The sequence below is a fragment of the Podarcis gaigeae genome (genome assembly GCF_964106915.1).
Source record: "Podarcis gaigeae genome assembly, chromosome: 4".
Classification (NCBI taxonomy): Eukaryota; Metazoa; Chordata; class Lepidosauria; order Squamata; family Lacertidae; genus Podarcis; species Podarcis gaigeae.
Genome location: NC_139677.1, coordinates 14,491,461 through 14,507,919, shown reverse-complemented (window position 1 = coordinate 14,507,919; position 16,459 = coordinate 14,491,461). Strand labels below are relative to the sequence as shown.

General features: G+C 43.1%; 2 protein-coding genes across 8 annotated transcripts in view; one reads left to right on the top strand and one right to left on the bottom strand.

The window, feature by feature from the left end:
- DNAJC3 (DnaJ heat shock protein family (Hsp40) member C3) overlaps window positions 1–13,849 on the top strand; it is a 47,735-nt gene extending 33,886 nt beyond the window's left edge. For all 4 annotated transcript variants that reach the window (XM_083735312.1, XM_083735311.1, XM_083735310.1 and 1 more), the window contains 6 exons: window positions 564–683; window positions 2,203–2,308; window positions 2,394–2,514; window positions 6,428–6,560; window positions 10,877–11,025; window positions 11,431–13,849. In XM_083735312.1, coding sequence (XP_083591438.1) covers window positions 564–683; window positions 2,203–2,308; window positions 2,394–2,514; window positions 6,428–6,560; window positions 10,877–11,025; window positions 11,431–11,585 — 784 coding nt within the window. In that variant the 3' untranslated portion in view covers window positions 11,586–13,849. The remainder of the gene's footprint in view (window positions 1–563; window positions 684–2,202; window positions 2,309–2,393; window positions 2,515–6,427; window positions 6,561–10,876; window positions 11,026–11,430) is intronic.
- A 303-nt stretch (window positions 13,850–14,152) lies between these two features.
- UGGT2 (UDP-glucose glycoprotein glucosyltransferase 2) overlaps window positions 14,153–16,459 on the bottom strand; it is a 77,327-nt gene continuing 75,020 nt past the window's right edge. For 3 of the 4 annotated variants that reach the window (XR_014563383.1, XM_083735197.1, XM_083735198.1), the window contains one exon: window positions 14,153–15,980. Coding sequence is in view for 2 of the 4 variants with exons in the window: in XM_083735197.1 (XP_083591323.1) it covers window positions 15,958–15,980 (23 nt within the window). In the remaining 2 variants the exon portion in view is untranslated. The remainder of the gene's footprint in view (window positions 15,981–16,459) is intronic. The other variant, XR_014563382.1, reaches the window with a different exon arrangement.

Below are 16,459 nucleotides of genomic sequence, written 5' to 3'. Positions count from 1 at the left end.
AGGCAAGTTGCCTTCTAAAACCAAAATATCATACTCTCTTTGGAGATCTCTCAGAGGCATCACATCCCACGCCAGAAAGCTAAATTAAACACTTTACCCACAAGGGCTTTTGGGAACCTCAGAAACGGTCCCTCGTATCCCTGCCCACTTTTAGAACCTCAGAAAACTGTGCGATGGCAATCCAGTGCAAATAAAGCAGGGAGAGAAAATGATTAAAATGAGTTCTTCCCAGAATGTAAATTCCAGGGGTTGCCTGACTGACTAAATTAGTTAGCTCCAGAGTAGCTTTTAGCTTGAAAAGAACCCTCTAGTATCCCCAGTGGGAGGAAACAGATTGTGTCCCACCCCTCTTTTTACATATATACCACAGGCCTTTGAGAAAACCCTTAATATCCCAATTTTTCAGGAGAGGAAATGAATCTGAGAGAGTGTAACCTGTGAAGGGACACACACAAAATGAGTTTAGGAGTAAGATTTGAATCCAGGTCTTTAAAATCTAGCATGCTGTCCGCAGAATAAAACTGACTTGCCCCCTCCTTTCACTTTTCCCCCCCTGTAAAAAGTGAAGTGCGTGAATGCCTGAAACTTGACCAAGACCATAAGGAGTGCTTTTCTCACTACAAGAAAGTGAAGAAACTCAATAAGCAGATTTTGTCGGCAGAAGAACTCATCGAAGAAGGCAGGTAAGGTACTAATTGTTAGGTGCTCTGTGAGGCTGGATGCCACTTCTTGGATCACATACAAGCAATGGGCTTACTCTGGGAAACTCTTTCAGAGTAAAGACAGAAACTCAGGCCTGTGATTCTTATCATAGTTGGTCAGTACTAGGAGATTTTGCTTTTCTAGCTGGGTGGGAACCTTACTAGGCCAAATCCCAAATAAAATGCATCCATGCCGTTCACTTTTGTTAGACAACAAATGCAAACGGCATGAGCTGTATTTATTGGGGATTTTTTTTCTGTGCTGCCTTCTAATTTCTGGTTTCTTTTTTTCCATTTTATTATATGTATATTAGATTTGCAACAGTCTCCCATCCAGATTACTAACCTCACCTAGACTATCCCAGATTGGCACCTGAGGTGGAAAATCTCTCAAGCCCCTTTTCCCTTCCCTGGCAGAAAAAAATGCCGTGAGGATAGATTAAATAATTAAGCGCTACCCTTTAATGGCACCCCAAATTTGCTGCCTGACGTGCCTGCCTTGCTCTGCTTCATGGTATGTTCAGTAAGACCACAGCGTCTGGTGTCCCCAAAACATTCACCAGGCCCATCTTCCATTGGTTTGTTGCTCCAGTTTCTACCTTTCCTACCATGTTATCTTTGTCTGAATTCGTTTCTGTTCTAGCTGTTGGCTCCCCCATCATACTGATCTGGTTGTGATTAAGCTCATTGCTGGGATCCTCACCGCAGCCCTGAACAATGGCTGAAGCATTGCTCTCTGCATGTTTGAGGGTCATTATGCAGCCTTTCAGGGGGCTCATAAGAGGGCCAGCACTAAACATTTCACAGATATCGATTGAAGAATGTGTGGTGGATTTTCTGTGGCCACATAAACACACACACACAGCTTCTGGTGCCAAGAAGTGGGTAAGCCGGCAACTCACAGTGCTGCAGAAATGACAAAGGGGGGAAAAGAAAAAGCTTCATTATCACTCCAGTTGCTGATAAATACAAAAAAACGGGGAATCGATTGGCTTTGTGAGTAATTAGAGAGGTTTACCACATGGCCTCTGTGGAAAGCTTTACGTAGTTATTCATCTCCCCAGTAAATTAAAGTGTCAGGGCTGTTAGTTTTAGCGCTAAATGCCATCTCTTATTTAAAACGGCATTTTAATGTCTCAGCGTTTAAATGTGGAGATCACAGCATATTTGCAATTAAAATGCTGCAGCTGCCCATAAATAAATCTTCGTCAGATTGTTAGCTCTTGGGGGAAACAAGATCAAACCAAAGCTTTGGAAGACAGGAAATGTGCTGCGCACAGAATGTGCTCCAAATGCCACGGTGCTCTGTAACCCACTCGTAGCAAAGGTAAATGAATGCCAAACCTCGGGGGAGGCAAGGCCTGGTTCGCTTGCAGTGCTGTGCCAGTTTAGTGCTACACAAATGAGCCTAGGCACTCCTCCCTGCCCTTTACTCTACCATGGCTGAAAGCCCCCAGTCCCCAGTTTAAACTAACCACCGTTTGCCGTCTGCTGTAAATAGGTACCAAGATGCCATTGATAAATATGAGACTGTGATGAAAACAGAGTCCGAAGTTCCCGTTTACACCACTCGAGCCAAAGAGAGAATCTGCCACTGCTTCTCAAAGGTAAATGTTTAGTTTCATCTTTTTTGTTGCTGTTGTCGGAAATGAATGTGCCCGCTGACCCGGTTGGTCCCTCTTCCCTTTTCAGAACCAGCAGTCGGCCGACGCCATCAAGCTCTGCACAGAAGTTTTGCAGCTGGAACCAGATAACATAAATGCTCTCAAAGACAGGGCCGAAGCGTATTTGCTGGAAGAGCAATATGAGGAAGGTAAAAATTCAAGGACAGCGGGTGGTTTTTATACAGAAATCGGCAGCATGGGGCAGTCTAGCTGTTCCCTTTGCCACCGTGCAAAATCAGTCCTGTTGGAAAACGGATTAAGAGTGACTGGTGTGCATTTATTCACATTCTTAATTTTGAACAGTCAGGTCGCTGTGGTAGTGTGCTCAGTGCATTATTTGCAGGCGTAACTATTCCTCTCTAAACTTTGCAGCAGAAGCCAACTCTGAACGGTGTGGATTCTCTGGGGTTTGCGCTGCTGCTGCTCTTCATAAAGTTATCTTTGTCTGATAAAGTATGCAAGGTAGCAAGCCTTGATGCCAAGCCTGCCTCCCCCTTTCTGCCCCCAGAGTGGCTTTGCAACTAGTTTTTCCTGCTTAAAAGAAAGCACACACAGTGTCAATATATATAAAAATTGTTTTAAAAAAGAAAAAGGTAGCCCATTTGAGGCAGGGGATGAGAGGCAGGTTAAGGCAGTCAACTCCACCATTTTTCTAGTTGCTGATTGGTATTTATGTCCAACGCAGCATTGAGGGGGAAGGGAAAAAATAAAACTCTAGGAAGCCTTGTTTTAAAGTATGTTTGGGTGCCCTTGCTATCCTATCTGTTTAGGAATACTTGAGAACATTGGCGAAGTGCTAAATCTACACATTGTAGACAGGAGCCTTATGTCTTCATCAAGTAAGCTTCACCAATGGGGACTTGAGAATTTTATCATCAAGATCATGGCAGGGGCTATAAGGTTTCTTATTCTAACCCTGGGTTGTATCTTTCCTTACATGCAACTACTAAGAGAGCCATGCTCTGCCCAACTGGTATGATACAAACCCTTGAGTTTGTTTGGAGGTTCTAGCAGGGGAGTGGTCAGTTGCAAAGGTGATTCAGACATTTAAGCTGGCATATTCTACCTGAGAACCCCCTGATATTCTATAAGTTCTAGGAAACGTGACTGTAGTTTATTGCATTTGCAGTGCCTAATGTTTTTATGGTTATGGTTGCTTTTCTTTTTGTTCCCTTTGTGACTGATGCCATGGCCTTTGGCTAGTGCAATAAAGTTTATGATGATGATGAATATGATGATACGAACCCTCAGTCACTTTATTTTGCTTAAGTGGGTTTGGTGGCACTTCACTCTTTCCCCCTTTTTATCCTGACAGTGTTTCTCTGAGGTGGATTCAGGGTAAGAGATAGCAACTGTCCCAAGTAACTTGATGAATTTCATTACAGAACGAAGATTTGAACCCAGTCCATCACTTTTATCTGTTACATGACACTGGCTTTCCCTTTGCCAGTATGTAACCTGCATTCAAGTATCTTCACTCCATTAGCCATGGTGTGTTGTAGTTGCCTGTGGCAATGAACGAAAAAGGCAAACTTTCAGCAGGCATTCTTTCATTCATTGTGAGATTTTATAATACATGCTTTAAAGGGGTGGATGAGGTTGTCCAGCATTTAACAGTACCAGAGCAATAAAGCTGCAAGATGGGGGAGGAAATCTCAGGAGCTTCACTTTCCAACTCTGACGTAGCCGTAGAGTGTTTACGATGGGCCTGAATAGCCGTTTCCTGCTGCTTTTCTAAGTGAACGGCCAAAGTGTTAAGAAATGACAGTGGCAGGCAGAGAACTCTAGTGGCAAATCGCAGTAGGCTGGCTTAGTGAGAATGAAAAAGAGTAATCAGATTTGCGCTTTGTTGGTGGATGGATGTTTTAAATCGCTGGGGCATCAAAACTACTTTTCCCCCTTTTGTTCTTCTTCGAAAGGGAATTGCATGCAGCCACTGAGTGTCTTAAGTGATATAAATTGGTCACCGTCTCCTGCCGGCTTACCCAGAAACAGCAGAAAGATAAATGTAATGCCTACTGAGAGAGAACAGCTGCTGGAAGATAATCTGATGCAAATGCTTTGTCTTACTTAGAAAAACTAGAAGTCTTGAGATCCACAATGAGACTTTCCGAGATTAAAAAAGGAGGCATCGAAAAGGAAAAGGCTCATTATTTAGGAAATGCAAAACTGTGAAGGACACTAAAACGAAAGCTGAAGCATTCCATTTAGTAGTGAATGACATTCATATTTTTACAAAAACACACCTTCTGTAGTGTCCGCACAATGGTTTTGTGTGTGGATTGCTCCAGTGATTGACTCAAAGTGGTGCTGGTTTCTAATATGGTTTTAACTTCCCCATCGTGTTCCAATGCTTGGATTTCTGAAGAAACATTGATAGGAAGGACTGAGGGGTTTTTATAAGAGAATGAATGGGAGATATTGGAAGAGAAGGACAAAGTAATTAATGCAGAGCAGGTGGAACAGAGAGCTAAGTGAGGAAAATATCATATTTCTGTGCAATTGGCATTGCTAATATTGCATTTTCAGCTTTTATAGAACAATACCAACCAGATTATCAAATCTCAGTGTAATAATCTGAGGTTTAGACACCTGTATGCAGCCACTTTGCCACGCCTTTCACACAAATGAACAACCTAAAGGTAAAGGGACCCCTGACCATTAGGTCCAGTTGCGGCTGACTCTGGGGTTGCGTCGCTCATCTCGCTTTATTGGCCGAGGGAGTACAGCTTCCGGGTCATGTGGCCAGCATGACTAAGCCGCTTCTGGCGAACCAGAGCAGCACACGGAAACGCTGTTTACCTTCCCGCCGGAGCGATACCTATTTATCTACTTGCACTGGTGTGCTTTCGAACTGCAATGTTGGCAGGAGCAGGGACCGAGCAACGGGAGCTCACCCTGTCGCAGGGATTCAAACCGCCAACCTTCTGATCGGCAAGTCCTAGGCTCTGTGGTTTAATCCACAGCACCACCCGCTAGGAACCTGCAATTATCCAGAGCCACTCATTGCATCCAAACTGAGAAACGATGGTTAATGGCTTCCAAACAACAAAAATATGAAGCTGCGGTTCAAAGCTGGTATCCTAGCACAAATATAATGAGGAGCCATGACCACTCCGTTTCCTAAGGTGCAAACAACTAGACAACACGCAGCATATTGGTTTTGGGATCAAATAAGGCCACAACTTTATTGGTTACAGATGTGAAGGTTTGGCCATAGGCATTGAGATAAGCAACTACATATATCAGCAGGGGCAGGGGGGGTACGCCCTATGACCTACATCAAATTGGGGTGTCCGCCTAGTGGTCCCCATTGGAGGAATGGTATGGCCCTAGGCCCTGTCTGAGCATCAGACAGGATCCACTTCTCCCGGATCCTTTTAACAGGATACCCTTACCCATGGAAGGGCAGGCAGAGGCTACAACCTCCCCTCCAACCAAGACTAGGCTTACTCAATGCCTGTACGCCTTACAGAGTTGCGACAATTGCTATGAGGTAGGCAAAAACCCACATGGCGGAGCCAGTTTGCCAGATGGGAAAAATTCTTGCCCGGCCCCTAAATCTGGCAACCGACATTGTCCATAGCAAGGTTGTACCATCCGCAAAAAATCTGAGGGAGGGTGGATGGGAGAACCAGTGCAGTGAATGAGAAAGAAAGAGGGTGAAAGGCCCTGTAGGCTGGGCCTTTATCCTTGCCCTGAGCGCAGTGCCAAGCGCCGCTACTGGTCAGTTGGTATTGTGCCCAAGGGAATGCCCCCTACATTCCTGCCCCGATTGGCCAATTCGGTGGCCGGATGATGATTCAGCCTGCAATAGGCTGGTTCACAGGGGAGGCCCAGGGCCTGCCCGCAAAGCTGCCCACCTGAGGAGGGAAAACAGAATTATCTAGCTTTTTGCTGCTTGTGCAAAGTGAAGAGTGTTATTTTGGCTTACTTAGCTGAGACTCGATTTTCCGAACAAAACCAGTGAATAAGTTAAAATGTGAAATTGAGCCCTCTCTGCTGAAGATTAATTGTTGCAAGATCATTAAGTGTATGTGTGTCCTTGTTTATTATGTGTAGCTATTCAAGACTATGAAACTGCTAAGGAGCACAGTGACAGTGACCAGCAGATTTTGGAAGGCTTAGAGAAAGCCCAGCGGCTACTCAAGCAATCTCAGAAGAGAGATTACTACAAGATTTTAGGAGTAAAAAGGTGAGTACTTGATAGTCTGTAAGTTTATACATATTACTTCTTGCCCATTGTATCTTACCTTTTTTCCAGGTCCTTATAACATCACACACCCCTTTTACAAGTCTTTCAGGTGCTCAAAGCTGTCCTGCGAACATCCTTGCTATGCATGGATTTGAGTCTGTTGGCATATTCCATGTGGCATTTATAGAATTATAGTTCCTGAAGGGAGCAGAACACCCTTTGAGGATGGAGCCATTGGGTTGTATTCAACATAGCACTAATGCAAGCATTTGCACAGTGAAAGGATTTATCCTTGCACAATGGAGCATTCTCTGCCTCTCCTCCCACTGTTTGCTGCCCAAATCTATTGTGGGGTTTTCTACAGCCCTCTGGAGCAGATTCAGGGATGGCAATGCACAAGAGGAGGAGGAGGAGAGGGATCCCGTTGCAGTAGCACTAATCCTTGTGCTAGTGCAAGAATTTGGTTGAGTACCACCCATCGTTCTCTATATCTCTCTCATTATAAACCAGTTAGGCAATATAATGGAGCACAGTTCTTGCAAGGAGGCAGCAGGAAAAGCACCATTGCAACATTCCAAAAGTGACTATGGAACAAGGATTGTGGTTTATCTTTGAGTGGTTTCAGGCATTATGCAATACATTGGAGATGAGAAGAACAAGTAACTCCCATTTCCCTTTCTTCGTGTTTCTTTAAAATGGCCGAAGTCCAAACTGTACCATTTCACCAGGAGTGGGTGTCCCATGCAGGGCTCACCTCCCTATGTGGGTAGAACAGACATTTCCAGGTGGCACTTCAGAAAGAAACATCAGTCCCATGCGCTGCCCCTTCCAGTCTGTCTTGTGCACTCCCTTATATATGTTCAGAGCCACGCTTGAGAGTCACTGCATAGGCGAGTGGGCAATACAGTCACTGGCTTCATTTACTTGCCATCTTCTCAGTCTCAAGCATGGACCTCTTGTCACTTAGCTTGTTCTGTAGATTTGGACGGTGCCTCGGTGCTCCTGTAATCCAGCCCCCTGCTGATACAAGAAATCCACTACTACAGCATCCCCGATGGGTGCGAAAGGGCTGTAGCTGCGTGGCAGAGCATCCCAGATCCGTTCTCCAGCATCACCAGATAGGACTGGGGGAGACACCCTCTCTGAAACCCTGGAGAGCAGCTGCATTGACAGCAATAAACTAGATGGACCTGTAGTCTGACTGAGTATAAAGCAGCGTCCTGGGACCATAGAACACTGGCCCTAAAGGATCTTCACCCAGCTCCCAGTACATTCCCAAGCACAGTTCAAAGTGCTGGTGCTGAGCTTAAAAGCCCTAAACAGCTTTGGCTCTGTATATCTGAAGGAGCGTCTCCATCCCCATCATTCAGCCCAGACACCAAGGTCCATCTCCGAGGGTCGTTTGGTGGTTCCCTCACTGTGAGAGTGAGTTACAGGGAACCAGGCAGACGGCCATCTCAGTAGTGATGCCCGCCCTGTTGTATGATCTTTTGTAGACATCTGTGTCAGGATGCTTTGAATGTGTGATGTTCTGCTGTGTTGTTGTGTTTCTGTATAATATGTTGGAAGCCACCCAGGGCGGCTTGGGCAATGCAGTAAGATTGGTGAGGTACAAGAAACTTCCTTTTATTATTCCTGTGTTCATCCAGTTCATCCATATTCTGTGTGAGTCTGTTCCACTGTCACAGCCCATGAGGAAGTCCTCCTGAATGTTTAATCCTAAAACTGTGTACTTTCCCCTGTTGCTAGACCATCTTTTATGCAGACCAAAATGAATGGTTATTTCTTTATTCCAAATAAAACTTTCTTTCTCTTCCCCCCCCGCCCGCAACAATACTTTAGAGACTTCTTCAACCTCCTAAGGAAAGTATATAGTTTTTTATTTGTTTGGCCAGAAGCCATAACAAAACTAAAATATCAATACAAAATATAATCCAAAAGAACCAACAACACGCACGTACTGGAGAGAACCGTGATTAGATAAGCTCTGGCCTCCAAAGGGGTACACTGCGTCCTAAAGCAATGTTAATTTTGAGCGGAGAGCAAATTCATTTGAACAGGCAGCACCAAAAAGCCTCATTAGCTAAAGGCTGGATGAAGTATTAAGCAAAGAACAAAGCCAGTGTTACAGAAAAGCAAATAGCCGTGGAAGGAAAAAAGGAATGATATAAAAGACCAAGGGCTGAAACAACTTGGAAAGTGAGGGAGGCGATTGCTCAGAAGCGTCTTCTAGAAATACCAGTCTCCCATGTGCAAACCCACGTCTTTAAAAGGGTACAGATTTAAGAGCATAGCAACAAGAGTTGGGCAGGAAGGCTTTCTCCCACCTCACCCGACTGCTTTGGTGCAGAGAGTTGCCCTTCGCTCTCTGCCTGTCCTCAGCTGACCACTTTTCACTTTTAGGAAAAGCTGCTGTGTGGGGTCCCCAGTCTGAATTATGCTTTCTCCCCTGTGCAGTTTGCACAGCCAGGCAACAAAGCACAGCCAGGCATCTGATCATGCAGCCAATCAAACAGGCTTCAGCTCTAGTGCCCATCAGCAATTTTATGTTTTATTTTTGTTTTTCCAGACATCTTTATTGAAAGTTCAAAAAGTACATGATAATGTGTGCACTAAACATGATAAGACGTAAATAAAAGAAACGGCACCCGTGTAGAAGGGGAAATAAAGGGAGGAGAACCCCAAACTGTATACTGTATACTGTACTTTACAAAGTTGTTATTGTAATTCACCAGATCTTACAAAGTTACAAAGTTGTTATTGTAATTCACCAGATCTTAACCTATTACAGTATTTGTAAGAATGGATTCCAGAAATCATTGAATTTGTCCATGGCAAGTCTGCATTCAAATGCAAGTTGTATAAGTTTGTATACGTCTTCAATCCAATCATGGAAGGGAGCCGCATTTTTATTTCTCCCAATTCATCAGTATCAGTCTTTTTGCTGTGGTAAGGGCACCGAGAGTCCACTTGTATTGTCCTTTTGTAAGGTTCCATGTGCTGGGTATATAATTCAAAAAGGGTATCTTGCTCTGTAAATGTAAGGTTGTTCCGTACAGTTCTGTTGATACGTTTCAGTTACCTTCTGCCAAAAACCTTTCAATATAGCAATTTTTATGTTGTGGACCACCCTGAGATCCATGGGTATAGGTCAGTATACAAATAAATCGTCGTCGTCGTCGTCATCATCAGATGATGATGGGTGTAAAGCCAAAGTCTGCTTGCCCTTGCCAGTGAGCAGTTGGAAGCACCATTTAAGCCTCCTGATGGTACATCTCTACCTGCCCATCTCCAGGTGTGGGGCAGGTGAAAATGGATGGAGGGAAGCCATGTCGGCCAAGTTTGGTCTGTAGGCTAGAGGTTCCCGACCTGCAGCTCTAGGGTGAAGGAGGTGGTCAGGCTGCCCCTCTGTGTCTACAGTGACTAATATCCAGAAGCTCCTTGGCTCTCTTCCTCCTGCTTTTCAGCCTCATCATGAAGGGACAAGCACATTCTTGGATGCCTGGTTAACGTTTATGGCAACCTATGTCAGAAACAAGCAGACTTAGATTAACGTTGCTCAAAATTCAAAGTAAGTGTTCCACGTGGCCCCAAATTCAAAGAACACTGGTAATGTTCAAAAGGTAATGGCTTTGTAGGAGTTATCAGAAAGTTTTGGGCTGTGATGCCCTCTCTGCAGATGCTGACTGATGAAAATGCCCTGAAGAAATACTTTGGGTTGGTTTGAAATAGACTATGTCTATAGATTGAGCACAGTTGGATGTTACCCTTCTTTCCCCATGTATCCCTTTTTGTCTAGTGCAGGTCTCATGTTTGTTTTTTCTCTACTGTGCATAACCAGAGAAACTGTCTCTTAAAAAAAAAATCCCAAAAGAATTCAAGCTAGGGTTATTAGCATTCTTGAGTCCTATTTAAGTAACATGCAAAGGGGTGGGAAATTGTAGAGGCATGAGAGGCACTTGCACTGCCTAGGTCTGAAGGGGGCTTCTAAGTGCATTCAGATGGATGCATTTAAGATACCTCTGTACGATCAGCTACCCTGATAATAACAGAAGGTGCTTGATCCTGCGGAGGCATCCAATCCTGTTTAGCTGAGTGCACTTAGAAAGCCCCTTCAAACCTTCCCACTCAATATGGAAATGTCTCCTGTGGGGATGTTGGGGGTGGAGCTTACTGCTCTTCCCATGATCCCTTTGAAAGATTGGAGAGGGCTTTAGGTGCTGGCAAAGGTGTCCATTTCTGTGTGTGCGTGTGTTTCAAGACTTACCTTGACGTGAAGACAGTTGGAGAACTGATTTTTCCCGCCCTCTCTGCAGGAATGCGAGAAAACAAGAAATCGTCAAAGCATACCGAAAGCTAGCAATGCAGTGGCACCCAGATAATTTCCAGGATGAAGAAGAGAAGAAGAAAGCAGAGAAGAAGTTTATTGATATTGCAGCTGCCAAAGAAGTCCTCACTGATCCAGGTATGTGGGCTTGCAGCTTGTTTTGGGACTAGTTCGTTCTCAAAACGATAGACCCACGCAGCCAACATGTTTTGCTTTTCATCTCTATTTCAAAAGCAGGAGTTCTCTTCATTGCGGACGCGTAGCCAACGCCGCCGTGTTCAGGCCCCAACTAGCACAATGGTGATGGATTCGGGCAGCTGGCATGTGGATGGTATCAGGCTGGCTACCTCGGGTTTCTTAATCACTCCACTTGTGAAAAATGCTGATTACCTGACTTTTAGGGCCTACTGGGATGGAAAGCATGCCATGGCTATCCACCCATTGAAATTCTAGTGGTCTACCATGTTTATGAAATATCCTAGAGCCTGGTTGGATGATGTGTCCAGTTCTACAGACCTCATTGCCACCTGTGTGTCTTTTCAGAGATGCGGAGGAAGTTTGATGCCGGGGAAGACCCGCTAGATGCAGAAAGCCAGCAAGGAGGAGGAAACCACTTCCACAGAGGCTGGAATACGTGGCAAGGGTTTGACCCGTTCAGTTCCGGAGGACCTTTTAAATTTAAATTCCACTTCAATTAGAAACAACCCCACCGCCTTCCTTTTTTGTTTCTAGGACTCTCTCTATTTTTATTTCTAGACAATTTCAATTAGGAGTTTCGTTCCTTGAACTTAAATAAATGCCAGCTTTTCAGTGATAGGCAAAGAGTAAGCAAGTCCACAGTGGCAAGCAAAACAACAGTTATGTTAGTACGTACTGGTTATTTTTGTACTTTTGGGTGTTAGATCTCTAAAGAGGTGGAAGGCTGGACCCCTTATTCTGAACACCAGAGAAGCAATTGTTTCCCCAAAGCACTTTAATTTTTCTTCTTCTTTTTTACTAAACTCTTCATGACCTTTGGAACGCGATGGGATACTTTATGCTTTCTCGTTGCTACAGTGAGAAAAGCAATCTAGTTTTCATTTCTGCTAAGAGGAAAAGTTTGTTTTCTTGGGAGACATCGGAGGAGCTTCTCCATCACTTCTGCACACTGTTGGCACCTCTGAGGCACTCAGGTTATGACAAAGCCTGCCTCTTCAAAGCAGGATATGGATTGGCCTGAGTATAGATAGTATAACTGTCCCCATACTACTTTTTAGGAGGATTTTATGCAACATGCAAGTCCTCTAAAAAGCCACTCTAGTGCTTAAGATAATTCCCCAGAGAAGCATCATCACTAGGATTCTTTACTTATCCAATATAGGACGACTGCAGCTGGCTTGTGGGCTTTTTCTAACTTATTTTTACAAGGGCAATTTTCTCGTTTGGATTAAAACCTCTTTTCTTTTTATGGTTGCTTCAGAAAGATACTTAAATAGAATGATATTCTTAGTTGGTGTTAATTAAATAGATCCATTTTGAGCTTTTCCCTCAACATATGCTTGACATTTGAGCAGAACGACTGAGACATTGCCCCAAATGTGCAGAACTAGTTCTGATCTTAGATTTTTAATTTTTTTTTCTTAAAAAGGAAAAACGGAAAGAGATGTGCAGTGTAAGGAAACTGTCAAGATGACAGTGTTAGGATGAGGATATCAACAGTGTTTTACAATTTGATGAAAATGTGACCCCTCCAAATGGCAGTTTTTAGTGCTTCATTGCCTTAACTAATGCATATAACCAAGAAGCATTTGGGGTACATACGTTATATAGGAAGAAGGCACTCTTTCATTCTGTTAAACCACTGAACTACTTGATGTCATAGGAAACCAAAGCTGACTTCCATCTTAGCTTTGCTGCAGGAACTGGGACACTTCTGATAGCCTTAAATTTGGCAGTACTCTGGTACTTGTGAAATGCATTCAAAACAGCATTTAGAGTCCTTTCATAATGAGATGATGGACCTGCAAAAGTGGCTTTCAAAAAAACCTAGCCTCTCTCCAGAAGGCAATTTTTGAGCATTAAGAAATGACTTTAGCGCATTTTGGGCTCAGAGCAGCCTAGATAAATATTTCACCACCTTCTCACTCCAGCTCTCGAGTCAAAAGTTCAAGAGTAACTCCGCTAATGTTGTTCAATAATCCACAAACCCCTAACCAGTTCTTGCAAGTGAGAGCTATGCATGGAGTAAGTTCTGCATATATTTTCTTTTGCTAGATTTGCTGTTACCTAGCCATGTCAATTGAGGAGTACAATTATGGCCAGTTCGGGTCTAACACATTCTCTTTTGCACATCCCAAAACAGGGGAGAAGTATTGAATGGTTGAAATGCTCCCATGACTTCTTAATTTATAACCTTTTCTGGCATAGGGTGGATTTTTGGAATTGTTTCTGTGAGCACATGCATCTGAACTGCACATCAGACCTTGCTCTCGGTAATCTTCCTAAATAATGTAACCAGTGCCAACTTAATGCTTTTCCTGAGTCCAAAGGAAGTATGTCAAAAGTGTGGCCAAAGGCAGCTCTTATGCATTTATGCTGAACAGTAATTTAAATAATTCATTTTCTAGGACTATTGTTTGAAATGGGGAAGGGCTCCTGAGAGGCTCTTGCTTTTATTTGTGTGTATTTCAGTTGTTTTGGGCTATCCCTGGGTTTTTTGAGAGCTACTAGCATTGCTCTTGGGTGAAGTGCAATTAGGGCCTGCAAATTTGATTGAACAAGAGTACCTCAGTGCAGGATTTACAGTGAAAAAAGACCACCTAGTATCAGTTAACATATATACCATTGCAGTGTGGGTGCACTTTGGAAATGTCTTGGAATAAAGCTCTATTTTTTAAAAACATTATGAAAGCCAAGAAGGTGTTTTGAAGATAAAGATGCAAACTATTCAAGAAAGATTTTGATTAAAGCTGTGTCTAAGTTATATCTGTTTCAAGCTGCCATTTTTTTTATGAAGTGAGATTAATACCAAGGTAAATAATTGTGCCATAGTTTTACAATAACCAGAGTAGACGACACTAGAATGTTGCTTTTTAACCCCTGTCTCACAGTATCGTTTAATACTGATAATAGAATCAGCCCTGGTCCCTGTGAAAGAAATCTCTACAGCAACAGCTCCATCTCCCTTTGTTTCATGGAGGGCTTACAGCTCCTGCTCTATCTCAGTTTCTTGGATGTGAAATAAAAATGATGCACAGCAAGAGAGAAGTAAATTTTACTGCACAAAGAGGGAATAATTTGATTTTTATTTATGTTAGATTCTTATTGTACCATTTGGAGATGGCAGTCCATTGTTTGTTGTAACATCTAGTTCTAGCCTGATACATCGTTTTATACCAGTGAGATAGGAAGTAAAGGACATGGATTAGTTTGGCTTAGTGTCACAAAAATTCATAAAGTTAAAGATCAGGAGGATCCAGAAAACCATATGCCCATCAATAATAATAATAATAATAATTTATTTATACCCCAGCCACTCTGGGCAGCTCCCAACAGAATATTAAAAACACAATAGAACCTCAAACATTAAAAATTTCCCTAAGCAGGGCTGCCTTCAGATGTCAGTGGTAACAAGGCTGATATTGTAAAAGACAAATCAATGTAAGACCGAGGAAGAAAGAGTGATTGCAAAAGACACACCTTGCTAATCTACACAAAGAGGCATTTTAGAGAAGGGGTAGAGAAATCTGAGTATCAGCAAAGACTCTCAAAACAGTCACAAAAAGTGTTGTGGAAGCAGGAAAAGGTTTATCAACTGGAATCCAGTGTAGCTGAATGAGGGTCTCACAAAGATTTTGGTTTTTAAATAGATTTATAGATTAAACTGAGACAGGAGAAATTATTATTAAATGTATATCTTACCCTTCCTCCTAAAGGAACCCAGGGCAGCAAACAGAACAATGGCCATGTTTGCCCCCAGGTCGGCAGAGCAGGTAGACAAATATTTTTGGGCCCAGCAGCAGTTAAGAACATCATCATAATAATAATAATTTATTATTTATACCCCACCCATCTGGCTGGGTCTCCCCAGCCACTCTGGGCGAACCAAAACGGAAACTTAGGCAGGTAGATTGAAAAGAAGGTGAAAAGTATATAGGGTTGCAGGAGCGAGTATCCACTACTTCCAGCATTTCCTCTGGGGTCTAAGCCAATTGCTTTTAGAAGTTGCAAAGAGTGATTATCAACTTTTAAGTTTGCAGGCCGGAACTAGATATCAGAGGATTTGTGTCTGCAAAGGAAGTCCTTCATTTAGTAACGTCGGAGGTAGTTGCAGTTTGCTTGCCCCACATCACTTAAGTGGCTGCTCTTGGTGAGACTCAGGGCTCCCAAATTTCCGTTTTCCGTGGCAGCAGCTGCTGGTCTTATGCAGCATCTCTTTCAGAGCCCAGCGGGAATATTGAGGTTTAGCAAGTGCCAAGACTGTTCAGTCCTTGCAGAGCTGGCGAGCTGAACCCTCCAAAATTCAGCACTTTCTCCACGGAACAGGACCCAACTGATTTATTGCACCAGGAGAGTAAAGTTCAGTAAAAGTGACATCAAACACGAGAAAGAAGCACGCAGACACGTCATACAGAAAAAGTAATGCAACTTCAAGTATTGTCTCAGATCAGCCTCCTTGGAAGCTTCTGCAGAAAGATGGAATAGAGCTTTAAAAAGAAAAGTATGTGATGGGGGTGTTTGTTTACTACAGACAGACATTTCAAAATGATTACATGAGATCTCCAACAAAATATTTGTGTAATGTGAAACAAAAGCTGTGTGCACTTAGCGAATTTAGCACCAGAATTTGTAATGCCTTTGGAAACGAAAGAAGTGGAAAGGCAATCGGACTGAATGACAAACGGCACAGCCCACACTTTACTAGGTTTCCTTTCCACTCTGTTATTCCGTTCCAAGTCCCAATAAAATGCCAGAAGTTTTTATTTAAAAATATAGAGCATCTCTGTAGTATTTACATACATCCACAAAAACTACCACTAACCCCCAGTCTATGGCCAGTAGCTGTGTCAACAGGACACTCTTCAAATAGTGCTAAAGTTCATCATGGCTGGAATCTGTAAATGAAAAACAAACAAAAAAAAATATTTGAATACACAGAATAATTGCAAGATCACACAAGAACTGAATAAAGCCGAGACTTTTCTTTGTGCCATTTTCTCATCACCATTAGAATCACAATTAATTTACTTAGCCATAATCTTCTGTCCAAGTTGCTGGTTCTATTGCAAGCTGGTTCCTTCACATAGGAAACAAGACAACCAGAAGTTCCTCCAGAGCTTGCTGTTCTACTTCCGGAACTAACTCACAATAAGGGCCACAGACCATTATACAGGGGCTTGGACAATCTCTGGATTTTATTAGGCAGTAATGTTTATTCGAGAAAAGAAAAGAGCAAACAGCTCAAATTCTAATATCAGCTACCTTGGACTGTATTGGAAGATTATAGGAAAGCGGGAACACTCTTGGCATTCTCTATTTGCATATGCAAACACCTAGGGCCTGGGGAGGGTGCAGCAAAGCCTTGTTGCCAGTT